Source organism: Phaseolus vulgaris, chromosome 2 (assembly GCF_000499845.2).
Source record: "Phaseolus vulgaris cultivar G19833 chromosome 2, P. vulgaris v2.0, whole genome shotgun sequence".
In the NCBI taxonomy this organism is placed as follows: Eukaryota; Viridiplantae; Streptophyta; class Magnoliopsida; order Fabales; family Fabaceae; genus Phaseolus; species Phaseolus vulgaris.
In genome coordinates, this window is record NC_023758.2 from 31,937,443 (window position 1) to 31,953,633 (window position 16,191).

General features: G+C 32.4%; 3 protein-coding genes across 4 annotated transcripts; 1 reads left to right on the top strand and 2 right to left on the bottom strand.

Annotated features, from left to right (window-relative positions):
- Positions 1–818: 818 nt before the first annotated feature.
- On the top strand, positions 819–3,511 carry LOC137811483 (GDSL esterase/lipase At4g10955-like). 2 transcript variants are annotated; one of them, XM_068613265.1, is made up of 3 exons: positions 819–958; positions 1,509–1,576; positions 1,954–3,511. In XM_068613265.1, the coding sequence occupies exons 2-3, from the start codon at positions 1,515–1,517 to the stop codon at positions 2,924–2,926; spliced, it is 1,035 nt and encodes a 344-aa protein (XP_068469366.1). In that variant the 5' UTR covers positions 819–958; positions 1,509–1,514; the 3' UTR covers positions 2,927–3,511. The 2 variants fall into 2 exon arrangements, with proteins under 2 accessions (XP_068469366.1, XP_068469367.1); XM_068613266.1 differs by having other exon boundaries at positions 905–1,185.
- A 904-nt stretch (positions 3,512–4,415) lies between these two features.
- On the bottom strand, positions 4,416–6,556 carry LOC137811484 (uncharacterized). The gene has a single exon (XM_068613267.1). It carries the CDS (start codon positions 5,290–5,292, stop codon positions 4,606–4,608), a length of 687 nt encoding a protein of 228 aa, XP_068469368.1. The 5' UTR covers positions 5,293–6,556; the 3' UTR covers positions 4,416–4,605.
- A 5,798-nt stretch (positions 6,557–12,354) lies between these two features.
- LOC137811487 (phosphatidylinositol 4-kinase gamma 4-like) lies at positions 12,355–15,547 on the bottom strand. Its single transcript, XM_068613269.1, has 2 exons — positions 13,578–15,547; positions 12,355–13,132 (listed from the first exon to the last, which is right to left on the bottom strand). Exons 1-2 carry the CDS (start codon positions 14,895–14,897, stop codon positions 12,755–12,757), a joined length of 1,698 nt encoding a protein of 565 aa, XP_068469370.1. The 5' UTR covers positions 14,898–15,547; the 3' UTR covers positions 12,355–12,754.
- Between the last annotated feature and the right edge of the window lie 644 nt (positions 15,548–16,191).

Consider the following 16,191-nt stretch of genomic DNA (forward strand, 5'->3'; position numbering starts at 1 on the left):
ACACATTTAACTCTTAATTTCTTTTTAAGAATCCAAACTATACTACCAATACTAATTAATAACTTCTGTGATTGTTGTAATATATTAGAAGTGTATTGAGCTATGCAAATATCTCTGGTTTTGTATGTGAAAGCATGGAATCAAAGCTCTAATATAATAATACTGGTAACTCTTGTTGTAATAATATGGTGCAGCTTTTTTTGCTTTAGTTTGTATTCTTAAAAGGAAGAAGTTGAGTAAAAAATCCCATAGTTTTCTCTATAAAATAATAACTTGTTTCATAAAAAAAACAAAAAAGTATGTTTTTTAAGCGAGTTAGTTGAAGGAATTGTAACTTACAAGAAGTTTACCCACACAGTTTTCTTTTCAATTCGATCCATAGGATTTTTGTTTCATTTTTTTGACGTTTTAAAATTCAATTTTTTAAATGTATATGTTTTAATACTTATATATTTTTGTTATTCTTAACATAAAATAAAACCTTAACCCTATTGATTAGATTACTTTTACATGCAACTAAAAATTAGTTTTACGTAATGTTTTTATTTTATTAGTACAATTTCTATCAAGTGAGGCGATCAAATTTAAATTAATTTCTTAATTTTTTTCACCAATCAAATTTTAACTTAGCTTTAAAACTAATAAATAAATATATCAAACTACTTCTACTTTATTTTGAAAAATCTTAGTAAAAACCTTGAAAATAACTTTTAAGAAGAAAGAAAACCCTATAAGTTGTTTCTTATTTATTTCGAAAAATAAAGAAAAAATGTAAAGTGCAATTTTATGTTTCGCATCAGAAAGCGACTCAGTAATTCCCTTGGATCCCAAATCCGAAACGGTGACGTTTTTGGGACTTCCACCAAATACCAATAAACCACTTCGAATTCAATGTTTCATTTCCATTCTTAATTGATCTCTTTTGTGGGATCTCTTCCCTGATTTTCTTTTCCTCAAGGTTCACACAGTTTCCTCTACATTTTATTTTTTTCTTCTTCATTTTTGTTTACCTGTATAATTTAAGCTGAATTTCATTTTCACGAATATATTTTTTCGCCGAATCAAACCGTGGAATGTCAAATGCTGAATACATGTTTAGTAGAAAAGATGTTTTTTTCCACTAAATTGTGTGTATGAAAGGTTATTGATTGGGCAGGAGTACTTACTTTGCTTCACAAGAGTGAGGTTGAGTGCCAAAAACCTCTCTTTGTAATCTGGATATTTGTTGTGGTCAGATCTCAATTTTTTTAGTCTTCATTTCTTTTGCAGATTATGGGTTTTTCAATTGTTGACTTTGTTAGAAAATTACGTAAAATAATTTTATGATGCGTGAGAATCATAATTTGTAAGATCTTAAAAGATGATGATGTGCATTATTGTCAATACGTTTTTGATTTTACAGACTTGTGTTATTTGTTGATAATTGAAGCCATAAGAAGTTTTTCAAGTTGTTGTTTGTTAAGATTTCACTGAATATTGATCTAACTTCATTTTTTGTTGAACTGCAGGGTATAATGGCCTCTGAGAGGGAATATTTTGACCGCTCTGGACCCTTACATTTAACACATGTTGACTGGTATGATCTTTAAACAAATCTTCCTCTCTGTTTTTTTTTTCTTTCCATTTTGTTCTTACATAATCTCATTTCTTCAGTGTTGCGCACTTCTAGTTATTCTTCACCATGTCTGATTTGCCTTGATTATGCATTACTGCAAATTTTCAGTGTCCATAATAACATGTTTACATCAAAATATCTGCTAATAAATAGTGGTTTCTGAGAACTATATATCTTCTTTGGAGATTTTACAAGTTCTTCCTTTTGGCCATAAAGCTTCCACATGGCAGTATTAGTTTACTTGATTAATAAGATCTTGAATCCTAAAGTTTCCATCAGATTTTTGTGTGGCTGTTATGATTTTGTTAATAGTCAATAGTACATTCCATTCTATCCAGGGATAATGCATATCATCGAAAGTCAGTTGCTGCTAGTTTGGTCCAAGGTGTTTATGTTCTAGAGAAGGACAGACAAGAACGACGAGAAGGTCCCACTGCTCTTGCGATGCCTTGGTGGACGTTCTTCCACTTTCAGTTGCTTCGTACACTTGTTGATGATGTTGATTCTTCCATCTTTGGTGCAATTTATGAGTTCAAGCCTCCAACATCTATGTGCAATGACACCTTACACGGAAGTCCTTGTTATGTAATTGCCTTCCGAGGGACTATAACCAAAGCAGACTCGGTATCTCGTGATGTTGAGTTGGATATACACTTTGTGAGAAATGGGCTTCATCAAACATCACGCTTTGAGATAGCTATCCAAGCTGTTCGAAACATGGTGGCTACTGTGGGTGGTTCAAAAAATATCTGGTTAGCTGGGCACTCGCTAGGATCAGCAATGGCAATGCTCATTGGGAAAACGATGGCCAAGACAGGCATATTTATTCCGTCTCTTCTGTTCAACTCTCCATATGTATCTGCTCCAATTGAGAGAATCAAGGATAAGAAATTGAAACATGGGCTTCGATTTGCGGGCAGTGTAGTAACAGCAGGACTTGCCATTGCTATGAAGGCTAAGCAGAAGAAGAGTTTGTCCTTTGATCCATTTGCTGCTTTGTCTGCCTGGGTTCCATGCTTATTTGTGAATCCATCTGACCCTATCTGCTGTGAGTACATCGGATACTTTGAGCACAGAACAAAAATGGAGGAGATTGGTGCAGGAAGCATTGAAAAGTTAGCCACCCAAACCTCCCTTGGTTGTCTACTGATGGGTGCGTTGGGGAAGGAATCTGATGAACCTCTTCACCTGATTCCTTCTGCATCTCTAACTGTTAATCGTACTCCTTCACGAGATTTCAGAGAAGCTCATGGAATTCACCAATGGTGGAAACCTGACTTGTCCCTGGAATCCAAGCTCTACCAATACTGATCATTCTTGCAATTGTATATATTGCTTGGTAGATGTGAATTGGGTGATGCTATCTCTGGTTTTCCATGTGAAGTTAATTTTTTGAAGTGTGGAATCCTAACTCTACTGCCAAAACTAAATTCTTGAGATTGTTGTGATATATTGGTGGATGCATATAGAGCTATATTATCGCTGGTTTTCTATGTGAAAGCGTGGAATTCAAGCTCTACCAATACTAATAATTCTTGTGGTGGTTGTAAATGTACTGGTTTTCATGCTGTCTTTGGTTTTCATGTTCTTAAAGTGGTTACCATTTTCATATTGATGGAGATAACAGATTATTTTTGTTACATGGGGAAAGAAGAGTGCTGAATTCCTCATGTATCAGAAACTAATGCAGATCATCAATGGGAACTATGCAATGTTTTAAAGGAACTTCGTTTACACACGCGAGAGCAAGAAGGTTAGCTGAATTATTTGCCATGATACCAATGTTTTTTGTTATTCCAATTCTAAGGTTTTATATATTCAGACGGTTGTGTTGTGTGTATAAATGATTCATTTTAGAACATTTCAGTAGTAATAAAATGTTTTCTTTTAATGTTATTTATGTGTTTTTCTTTTTTATTATTGTTGTGAATCTAATATCATGAAAACTTTACACGAGAAGGATTTTTATTGAGATCTTGAAGGTTAGAAATATATTTTAAACATATAAGGGATAAGTTATATGTATAAAAGCTTGCAATTTATTTTATTTATTAACTTTATATGTAGAGTAAAACCTGACAAAATATTAAATATTATAAATATTGTATTGCATAACTATTGACTGTAATTACAAATATTCAACCACAAGATTAGTTATATAAATGTGTTGAATAAGATTTTTTCTAGTTGAAAATACTTGTGATCTCTAGAAATATATTATATATCTTTAAGTTTTTCTAATTATATTTATGTTGTGAAACAAAAAGCACGTTGACAGTAATTTTTTTAATTATATTTAATATATTATGAAAAAAATAAGTTGACAATTATTTTAACTTCTCATAGTGGTTTTTTAATTAATTATAACTTTATTTTATTATAATAAAAATAAATAATTAAAATAACTTTATTTTATTATAATAAAATAAATAATTAAAACTAAGAATATTTAAAATTTGTAATAACGTTTCTATTTGAATAAAATGAAAATATACAATTTTTTTTTATTAAAGAGCAATATGAGAAACCAAAATGTGTAACTTTTTATCATAACTTAAATTTGAGAGATAACAGATAACATAGTTAGTTATAGTTAATCACGGCGTTTGAGATAGTGTTTGTTTTAGAAATTGTTGTATCTTTTAAAAAGTATTTCGATAAATTATAAAAGAAAGAAGAAAGAAATATATAAAAGTTTTTAAAAAATATTTCGATGAATTAAAAAAAAATAAAATATAAATTATCATTGATTTTAACTCCTAAATTACATGAGACTGTAATTATTGTAATACATAGAATATTGAATGAAAAATTAAATATTATTACATTTAGATAGTTACGTGCCAAATAAGTAAATATTTTTCATAATTCTTTCATCAGCAAAAAGGTAAATGTTTGGATGCTGAATTAAGGTCCTAATACTAATTTGGTAACCCTACTGTTCCAATACTTTACGGTTACAAACAAAATGAGAAGAAAAAAATTAGTAATTAGCAACGAAAATCTAAGACGGATCCATCGATGAGAGCGACGAGGATCCTGCACTCAGCTTTGGCCTCCACGTGGTGACTGAAAAGGTGCAACACCCTCACGCGCCCAGCCATTTCTATTTTCGACTCCATTTCCATCGTGGGCCCCACATTGCTGGGCCCATTCACCGAAGGGGGTCCCAGGCCCAAGGCGAAGGACTGGACGGTGAACGTGGCGGCCATGTACTGAGTCCTGCCGGCGGCGATCTTGCCGGCGGGGACGAACATGAAGCCGACCTGTGTGCCGTGGTAGAGAAGCTGGAGCGAGCTATCGTAGTGGGAGAAGGTGCCACGGTTAGGGTTGCGGACGGAGGCGTACTGAGAGAAGGTGAAGTTGGCGGTGCCGTTGGAGGTGGAGAAGGAAGGGATCTGGATGGCGCTGACGGCGATTTTGGGGCCCTGGGGCTTGAATAGCGTGAAGTAAACCAGGAAGAGCACGATGAGGATGAAAATCAGGAAAATGGTGGCCACAAAACACGACGCAAGGTTGGTGCGGTTCTCGGGCTTCGCCATGGGTGGATGTTGGAGTTGGAGAGGAAGTATCTTGGTGATGTGATGAAGATGATGTATGCAGCAAGGCAAAGCAAATGAAAGCAAAATAAAACAAAACCCAGGAGCACATGGAGTGTGTGTAGAAATTTGCAGCATGTGAAGAGGTGGGTAGGACCATAGCTCATGCTGATTATTTCATTATTTGTTTTTTTGCCTTCAATCCAATTCTATTTACCTGCAATTTTTGGACCCTTTCTTTCTTTAAATTTATGGACTGACCCATGTTTCAGTGTAGGACAACGTATCTGTTAACTTTCTCTACAAATAATATTCATTCATGAACTGGTCATGTCGGAAGTCTATACGTTAGAAGTTCGAAAGAAGTCAATAATAATTTCAAACCACAGTGAAAACGTTACGAGAAAAATATTAGTGTAACATAATCAGAAAGATAATGATGTGAGAGGTCCAATATCTTTAAATAGATAGAATATTTAGTTTAGTTTTTTATTTTTCTATGTGTACAATTAAGATAAAACATTGACTTAATTTTGAGAGTGTTCAAGTAGTACATCATAGACCGAGAGGAATTCTTACTAACACGAATGATTGAGAAAAGAGACGGGAAAAGAAACGGAAGGACCGAAAAGACGGATGAAGGCAAATTATGAAGATACTCTCCTATATACTTAATACAAGTACAATTCAATTCATTCATGATCTGAGGTAGTAGGAGATAGTTTTTCCACAAATATGATATTTTTGATATCAGTGAGAAAGGAAAAGACCTTTTGAGAAAGTTGGGAGGTCAAGTTAGTGGTCACTTTGAATTGAACACACCAACTTGGAAGATACAACGTTTCAACCTCAACCATTTAAAGCAAAGAGGTCCAAAAGTGAAGGTCATTTCTAATTATATATCTAACCTTCATCAATGCATCAGTTCTACTCACACTGGTGTGATTATGTTTTGAATTTTAAATTTGTTGTTACTGAAAAATAGAAATAAGTGAGGCTTGTTACTGATGGTTACAAGAATTTACATTTATCTTTGGAAGTTATAGTTTATAAGCTAGAGTGAGAAATTTTCAATTTTACTGAGGGGACCTAGGATGAGGTTTGGGACCCTCGTATGATTTGGTTTTTTTCTGTTAGCTTGTCTCTGGTAATAATGGTTTTCTTTTTTGGCGTGAGGTGATGTTGATTGAACCCTGGTGGTGAAGATGAATGACCAAACGCCATCTCGCAGCTTTTTACCATACATGAATCAACAAGAGAGGTAAAGATCTCTCTTCCCATTCCTAATGTAACTTGTAAGCATGAAAGTGAATGATTATGGTTGATTATTTGATTCAAATCTAGTTTGTTGGATCTGTCCATTTGATTTATATACATGGAGTGGCCAGTTCAAATCTTGTTTTGTTTACCACCATGGGCTATTTTTTTTTGTTTTTTTTACCAAAGTGGGATTGCTTCTAAAAAATAGTTAGATTTGGGAAAATCATGCTAATAAGGCACGACTGTAGTGGAAGATGATCATCAGCACATCTTTGTCATCATCGTTATTGGCTTCATTATGAGATCTTGATGAAGGCATTGTGGGTCAATAGTGCATGGATGATGTCAAATTATATGTAGGAGGAAGGGTCAATGCTGAAGTTCCAAAAATATTTGGAGTGGAAAAAGTAAAAAATTATACGTGTAAGGAATCTGATGGTGTGGAGAATGAAGTGAAACGTGAAGATGATTCATGTGTGTGGGTGTGGATGGTTGTGGAAGACTTTGAATGATTGGATTGACCAACATCAAAACCATGATTGTAAGAAGGAAACCTCGAAGGCTGATAAGTCAGATGTGAAGACGTTGTGGTTGTTGTTCCATGGGGTCTTGTGGCGTGTCATATTGTTAAAAAATAATTGTTAACTTCAGTATAAACATGTTGATATTATTAAAACTAAAAAGCATGAATATGAATTAACCTACATCATCGTCAGACGACGATTCTTGAGTCGATATGTAACAGATAGTATAGTATTATTAATGTACTACTGCATGTATGTTGTGGAATCATGCAAATGATCATTACCATTGAATTGGATGCCTTCTATTATATAATTATGTCTATCAGTCCACATTATCATCCACCACTAATGGTATTCCGATCAATATCTGTTTGTTCTGTCTCTCATATCTTCTTTGTGCAACTCATATAAGTGTTATGGCTCTAATGAAGTACCTTGTTGAAACCCAAATTGTCGTATAACTCGACCAACTTGATGAAATTCAATGGTAGCAAAACGGATTAGGATAACAACTTCCCTACTAACTGGAGAAACTTCATCATTGATTAATACATTGACGTCTAGCCTGCTGGATGGAGTCCACAAAAATTGCAAAATACTTGGCATGAGACAAAATGTATACTTAAACATTGGATTGAAAATATAAACTGATGTTTTTATGAACCTTTTTTGGGTTGTAAATTATCAATTGTCTTCCTTATCAAACTTATTATCCTTGTAGGTTGGTGGTACCTTTGTGACGTTGTATAGACAACAAATATGTTAACATTAAACATCAAATTTCATTTGTATACGTAAATTCATATATCAAAATAAACTTTTTTGCTATTGGGAAACCATGTCCGGTGACAATGTTCTCAGGAGTTAATGACTTATTTATTGGGGAAAGGATTTTAATCTGTTCCCAGGCCCAACGCTGCAATAGTAGCATACAACCTCCTATGTTGTCTTAGTGATAGTCAATTTTGTTATCTAATGCACGACGAAGACACGCCAAGACAATTGAACCCCAACTGTAAGTGACAACATGAGTCAAATCAGTTAATAATAACAAATACATTATATGTACTCTGCTTGTTGATGTGTCTTGCATCAACAAACTCCTAATTAATGACAAAATATGCATTTTAGCATATTAAGTGATGACATTGTCTATATCATTAGCAGACGGTTGTTGAAAGTTGTTGTTCAATTATGATAACTTTATGGTGCTTCCTTTAATTACATTTGGGGGAGGGATGGACCCCAACAAGTATTGGCACGTTGGAACCATGTCCACATTTGTGAATCCAGTGACAGGTTCACCATCGATGAGAATATACCTAATTGCAGAGTCACATCTTGTAATCTGATTGTGGACTCTCCGTGTGGAAAATGAAAAGTATGGATCTTCGTTCTCCACCAATCAACTAGTGCACTAATCAGTGATGGTTAATGTCGATAAAGGAGATGGTTGGTACATGTCCAAACCCAACTACATTTATCATATGGATGACTCGAAGATCTACAAATTGGAGGTGGGTGATAACCCAGATGACTTGTCGTCTTGGTCGTAGTAATTGATCGTTATCCTTCCAAATGAACCTAGTCACATGCTTATTTTGGAGACACATTAGAGACATATCGCAAGGGAGACGACGTCATAAAAAACACTTCCATAATTATTGTAATTATTATGAAATAACTAATTAATTGTAAATAATTATATGTATTATGAATAAGTTAAATAATATAAACAATGACATTAGCGTAATGAATCACAAATGATTAATTTTTTTTTGTCTCAACAAATAAAGAAAAATTGTATCACAAACCAAGTAATGTTTTTTTTTAAAACCTATTTGCTTTATTTTTTTAAATCTCATTTACATTAAAGTATAAAAAGGTTACATATCCATCAAACTCCACTAACAATTTATATTAAAGTATACAAAAGGTACATTATATTAACGTTCCAAAAAATTATTTTTATTTTTTTATAAATTTATTACACACAAATTTTACAAAATTATGAAACATTAAACAATCCAAAATCCAAATGAAGTAGGTGAAAAATCTCACAAGTTATCTTCTTAATCAAATATTACTAACCTTATCCATAACTGTTCTAATAAGTCGTAACAATCTTTTACAAATTAAATCATACACTAAACATAACTAACAATTTTTGCTATATAACTAACTCTAAAGTCAAATGTTATGACAATGAACATAGAATATTTAACTACAAATTTTCTTAATTGATATCATTCAACAAATAATACATAATTACATCATAAAAAACATGATGATGTGAATGAAATGAAACATATTTGTGGTTGATGGGAACTTACGGGATGTATTATGTTGACTAAGAATCACGGTTAATTAGCAAAACTTAGCTGAAATGAAAAATTCTACAAGTTAAAGTGAAAGATGGATTCTTTCAACACTATGAGCACAAGTAAATTAGAAAAATAATTTATAAAAAGTTAAAATAAGTTTTTGGAACATTATTTAGTAATAATGTATCAATTTGTATACTTTAATATAAATGCACGATTCTTCCAAATTTGGATATATTTTTAAAACAGATCCAAATTTTGGTAAAAAAGCGGGAAAAAAACCTTCAGATCTTAGGGTGATTTATATATTTGATTTTGGGAATTTGCTAGAGTGGTCCCATGATCTTTTGTCAACTTGATTTTGTAGTATTCACTTCTATTTTTTATATAATGATCCATTATGAGTATTATGGATAAGATTTATTTGCTATCTTAACTGTTTGCCTTTCATTATTAGTATTATGGATAAGATCGTATAAAATTAAATATTTATAATTGGTATATATAATACGTATTTTTTAAATTATTAAAAGTAAAGTTTTAAATTCATTAACAGGTAGTTTTAGTAAAAATGCCCTTCGCATATTTTATTTTAGAAGAATTCAATGTAAGTTAAATTCATACAACTAAAATTGATTAAACAATATTTTGTTTCTAAAATTTACTTTGTTTTTCTATCAATCCATTAATATTTATTTGGGCGTTGCCTCTATGAGGGGTTTTGCTTTGGTCAGAGTCTCCTTTGGGAAATTTTGTGTTTCTATATTTGAGATTATTATTTTGTACTAAAAGTGGTGATGTAGTGATTAGTGTGCATCTGTCTATTGGAAAGAATGGAAAAGGTGAGAAGACAAAGCTTGGTTTAAGGAAACTCCATTCCGAGACTTTTTTTTTTCTATCTTCTCTTTAACTCTCTTTATAAACATTATACAAGTTCAGATTTTAGAGTTTAGGGTTTTGGAAGAAATGATTCTGATTGTCATGATGCATCATGTTGATATAATCTTCTATGTCATTAATGTCATCAACATATTCCTTCACTTCAGCTTCATCAATACAAATTGTTACGGATATTATTGGATAAGAAATGTTCAAAAATCATAATCTAAATGGTTTTTAAATATCTATGTTTGTGTATTATATAATTTTTTAAATCTCATCTATATTTATATATAAAGGATTCTCTTTTTTAACTGCTCTCAATTCTTTTTCTATTTGATCCTTATATTAATATTTGATTTTGTTTTATTATTATGGATATTGCGTTATTTTCTTTTAAATCATTTGGTATAAGTCGGTTTTGAATTCAAAGAGGTGGAGGAACAGTTTTTTTTGGATATTTCAGTCATTTCCTATTTTTAAATATTTACTAAATAACTAATTATTCTTATAATTATTTGAAAATTATTTTTTTTTAAACTAATGTACTGACCGTTATCAATTTTAAATTTTAAATGTGAAGTAGTTTGTCAAACGTGAAACGAATGGAACGTGAAACATCCTTACAATGGAAAACAATTATTTTTTTCATATTTTCATCTCTCTTAAAAAATATAATTTTTATCTCTTCTTATTATTTGGTTTAATTGACATCTTTTATTTAATTTTTCATATTCAACATAATTATATAAATAAAAAAATAAAAATACGGATACAAATATACTATTTTGGTTTAATTGACATCTTTTATTTAATTTTTAATATTAAACATAACTGTATATATAAATGATAAAAATAAAAAACAGATGCAATATCACTTGTGATTCCGCTAGTAATTATAATTATGTTTTAGTTTATTTTTAGTTCAGTTTTTAAAAATCAAAATATAAAACAATTAGCTTCAATTCTTATAAAAAATAATCTAGATATTTTAATTAAGCTCCAACTTTTTCTAACCACTCTATCAACATCTAACGAAATCACATAGGTTTCCGTATGTATTTAATTTTTATTATATTAAAATATATATAATTTATTATTTTTAGTAATTAATTAAAATATAAAAAACAATACAATATATATATATAAAAGTAATATTAAAAGATTGTCATTATTTAAAAAAATTATTAAGTTATTTTAAAATAAAAATAAATTAATCAACTATTTTTATATTAAATATATAAATTATTTTTTATTTATTAAATAAAATTGTTAATTAAAAAATAATACCAAAGAAGTTACCAACAAATAATGATATAAATTAGTATTATTTAGACATCTCCATGGGTTTTATGACCATCATGGGGTTTTTTTTTTTCGTTTTTACTAAAATGGGGTCGTTTTAAAAAAAATTACAAATATGGGCAAGTGGTGCTAACTTGGCACGACTTTATATGCAGAAGTCGTGCCAAGTTGGCACGACTTTGTCACGTTAGCCTGAAGTCGTGCCAAGTTGACACGACTTCTGCCATGTCAACTCCTGAAGTCGTGTCAACTTGGCACGACTTGCCCCATATTTGTAATTTTTTTGACAACGACCCCATTTTGGTAAAAAAAAAAAAAAAGACCCGATGATGGTCATAAAACCCATCTCCATGATTCAAAAGGTTTAATCACCACTTCAGAAATTTCTTTTGATTTTTAATTGAATTGACAAGTGTATGATCCAAAAGGTTTAATCACCAAGCTAGAAATTCCTTTGATTTTCAATCGAATTGACAAGTGTTTTCTAAATAGATGTAAGTTTTCAAATTTTGAATCAAAATTTTTCTAATTTATAAAATAAAAATAATGTTTAATCACTTATTTACTTCTTCTACATATAAAAACTTTTCTTTATTTTAAAATTTCTCTTTTGGGTCCTAAAATTACCAATGGTTGTTAATATAATATGTGTAGAAATTATAAAAGCAAATGTAAAAAAGCTAAAAGAAGATGTTTTTAAGTGCCATAGACTACAAAAGAAAAGTTTAGTAATATAGAGAATAGATCCTTAGACAAAAGAAACATATCAAAGGCAACTACAGAGAGTAACATAAGAAATATGTGCATGTTTTTCAAAAGCAAAATGTTCTGAACAGATTACAACTATGTGCAGAAGTAACAACAGACATAATTTTAAACATTACAAGTATGTACACAAACCAACCAACTTCAGTTAACCATCATCATCTTATTCAACCCTTTAACCTCTGCCAAACATGTGAATACAATTGTGAAAAGGGTTAAGGCAATGTATGGATGAGAGGAAATGAGAAAGAGATCTAGTTACAATCACAGTCACCTGATGTATAGACACCCTGCTCCACTATACAACCTTAAATCGATAATAAAAAATAATATTTTTATCAATTTATACAAAAATTAAAATTTTAAATAAAGAAAGAAGGTTGTATCCTGGAGAAGGTTGCCGATTTATCATACATTTTCCATTTTAAACCAAGTGCAGTCCATCCAAATATGGACTGCATACACAACATACACAGTATTCTCACTCAACAAATGCAAACATATTTATTGTATTACATTATATAACTATGAATCCGAGAGAGTTTATTTTGAAAGCTTGTCAATTCGGGAATCAATGATCTGGGAGACAGATTCAAGGAACACAGATTCTCCCATTCCAGGTAGCAATGATTCCTGGGCTTCACAAATAATCTCCTCGATTACAGATTTCTTGTTCAAATCTTCCCTACACATAATGCTTCCAATGTCATAGGGAGTGAGACCTCTCTCAACCCCTTTCTGCAATAAAATTGTGGAGATGCGGAGTGTTCTTGCACACTCTACCGGAACATCCCACCCATAGTATTTCAGAAGCTCTATATCTCTCTCAGCATCCAAAGATTTAATATATTCAACTGTGTCAGGAGAGTATGGTTGACGTGCTTGGCGCCAGTAAAGCCAATCAAATGTGCAATCCTCAAACTGCACAGACAAAGATTGGTTTCAGTCCACACATTCCACAATCAATATAACAGAATCTTTTGTTGATCCAGCTTCACCAATTTTTTTATGGATTAGTAAAATACACACACTGACAAACGGACACTAATATGACACGGACACTAATATGATACGGACACTAATATGATACGGACACAAGATATGTATAATCTTTATGTATAATCTCTAAAACGTAACAAAAATATGTTTTTCATGACTGATTCAAAAGGGCAGACCATTTAAGAGGCGTCATGAGAATGAATAATCTCTTTGCAAAATGATTTATAAGATTCTAAAAAATGTATAAAACCAATACTTGACACAGTTTTTCTTGTAGAAACCTAACACAAAAGCATGTATGTATGCAAGAAACAATGGTAATGCAGAGGGGAAATGAAATTTTGAAGAAATGATGAAGAATGTTTACATTCTCTGGTAGACAGTAGCCATGATCAATGGGAATGAGGAAAATACGGCCATCTGCATCTTTCCTGAATAGTATATTCCCAGCATGCCTATCTGCATTAGCCATTCTTAGATCAAGCACAGTGATCTTATGCACCTCCTCTACAGAAAAAGCCCCTGGTCCAAGGTCCTCACAGTTACCATCATTCTTCATAAACATCTGCAGTGACCCCACCTTGGAATGCTCTGGGGAGAAATCAAACCCATCTGGGTGGTTGAAGTCTTGGTGTAGGCACTGGACCATAGCAGTTGGGGGAACCCCAGCAAAGCCTATTGCTTCACCTGTCTCCAACCTTGGCCCTGCCCTTGGATGATCCAATATATATGCTGCAACTTCTCTCACAGCTCCTTCTCCTACCCTTGTCCCTCTCTTCAAACCTTCACCGTTGGATGAAACCGGTAGCCCTTGTGGGTTATTCACTGCATTTGGCTCCTCATCAATGGGCTTGAAAACCGAAACATACTCCATACCTGTTGAATCTTGCATGAAGTAACTCCCACCAGTGCCCTCAGAGGACCTGATAGGGTGATTCCCCTGTTTCAAACCATCGAATGTGGACCCAATCATGTCCCAAAGGAAAGGAAACAGATTGACATTAGGATTCACAAAAACTGGTTCAAACCAGAAATCCACACTATGTTGTTGTATCTTTGGCGTCACGTGATTCCCTCCCACACCAGAGACATCATCAGCAACAACCGAAAGCTCCAAATCCTTGTGAACCGGTTTGGCATCAACCTTTGCTGATTTTTGAACCACCAGATGAATCACACCATCATCCGCGTAGCAAAAGTCACCGAAGAGGGTCTGATCATGGAGCTCTTCCCCGTCGCAGAAAAGCTCTTGACAACCCTCAAGATCAATCAAATCTCTCCCCTTCTTCTTAATGTGTTGCTTGAGGTACCCCACATTTCTATGTCGATCAATCTGAAACTCAAACTCCTTCCCACCGGCGGTCCTTACAACAATGAAGATCATATCAGAGAGACGGAGAACCAAGTGAAGAACATTGCTACCATTGACACCATAGTCCTTGATGAGTGCATCGTTGCGGGCAAGCTCTCTGCCATCATAGACCAGCTTGTGCCTATTCCCAGAAATTCCTTTGCATGTCTGAAACCTCATTTTCACCGAAGCAATCGAATCAGATTCAGACACACGCATTGGCGTCACAGCACCGCCTACGGTTATATATATCAGGATTGATTCGCCAGGACAACGCCCTTGCCACTGCACCAATTCTTTCAGAGCCGGTCTCACAGCAACCTCAGCAGCCGACATGTTTTAAGGTTGAATAGTGTCTGTGTATTTACTTTTCCCCTTAAACTCAAGTCCTTCTCGCTTGAGTTCTTAAGTTAACGGAAGGAGCCCATCTACAACGACCAAGAAGAAGAAGAAGAAGAAAAAAAAGGTCTTCCAATCAAAGTGATCGAAAAGACCCAAATGCAAAAAATAAAAAAAAAATGAAAAAGAAGACAGAAAAACGATTTTTTTTATGGAAAAGTCTTCATTCCCAGTGAGTAAATTCTGGTGTTGTATGTCGTATAAAATGTATGAACAAATTAGGGTGATGGGCAATGAACGAATCTCTCGTTTCCTAGCTTGATTTATGAATGGTAGCAATCGAGAGTGGATTCTTACCAAGGGAAAGAATCAAGGAGAAATGTGAGAGGGATGAGAACTTAAATGGAAAAGATAGGAATTGTTTTAGCTAATTCCAGGGAGGGGCGACATTTTCGCCTCTGTTATCTGCTCCAATAAGCTTCTCACTTTCCAACAACAAGAGAGAGAAGCAGACAACGGTGTTATAACCGTTGCCTTTTTTTCAATTTTTTACCTAAGCCCCTGTTCCCCAACATTTTTAGATAGTGCACAATCTATTTCTAAATATCACCAAACTCATTTTCTCACAATCTAGGACAACAGTAAACAACAACATCACATACCACCACAACATTAATTCAACATTTACTAATACTAATCATTAAATTATATAAAATATAATATCATAAGTTCACATAATACACTTTATAAGCTTTTCACATTTATAAATACACGTAATCTAATATTTCGTAATATTTAGTTTTAGAGAAAAATAACTTTTAAAAATATTTAAAAACTAAATGTTGAAGTATTACAAACATTGATAAGACATACAAGAATATGAATAAGGACACGAATATATACTAATTATTGCTGGTTCAAAAAGATTTATAATTAAAATAATTTATTTTTTATTTTTATAATTATAATAAAAATTTATACAGTAAATTTTAAATTTTTTAAAAAATAATATATTTATTTTTTTAAAATTAGATTATAATACTCTTAAAATTATAAAAAGTTTAATAAATATTTTTTAAATTAAACTTTTACTAATACATCTCCTACAAGTTTCATACTTATTCCAAAAATTAACATAATAGAATTTTTAACCACTTTTTGAACTCTTAATTAATGGTTTAACTAAAGACCAAATATAAAACTAGTTACTTTTAGTGGGACGCGATCACAATGATTTTAATGCCGTTGGCATCCTTAGCACCTTTTTTCGCCCATTCATTCATCATTCTGA

Excerpts from the sequence above, each read along its gene's own strand:
- LOC137811483 (XM_068613265.1), top strand. The coding sequence starts at position 1,515 with ATGGCCTCTGAGAGGGAATATTTTGACCGCTCTGGACCCTTACATTTA. Across the intron at positions 1,577-1,953 it reads CATTTAACACATGTTGACTG|GGATAATGCATATCATCGAA; the intron begins GTATGATCTTTA and ends CATTCTATCCAG.
- LOC137811484 (XM_068613267.1), bottom strand. The coding sequence starts at position 5,292 with ATGCTGCAAATTTCTACACACACTCCATGTGCTCCTGGGTTTTGTTTT.
- LOC137811487 (XM_068613269.1), bottom strand. The coding sequence starts at position 14,897 with ATGTCGGCTGCTGAGGTTGCTGTGAGACCGGCTCTGAAAGAATTGGTG. Across the intron at positions 13,133-13,577 it reads GCTACTGTCTACCAGAGAAT|TTTGAGGATTGCACATTTGA; the intron begins GTAAACATTCTT and ends TTGTCTGTGCAG.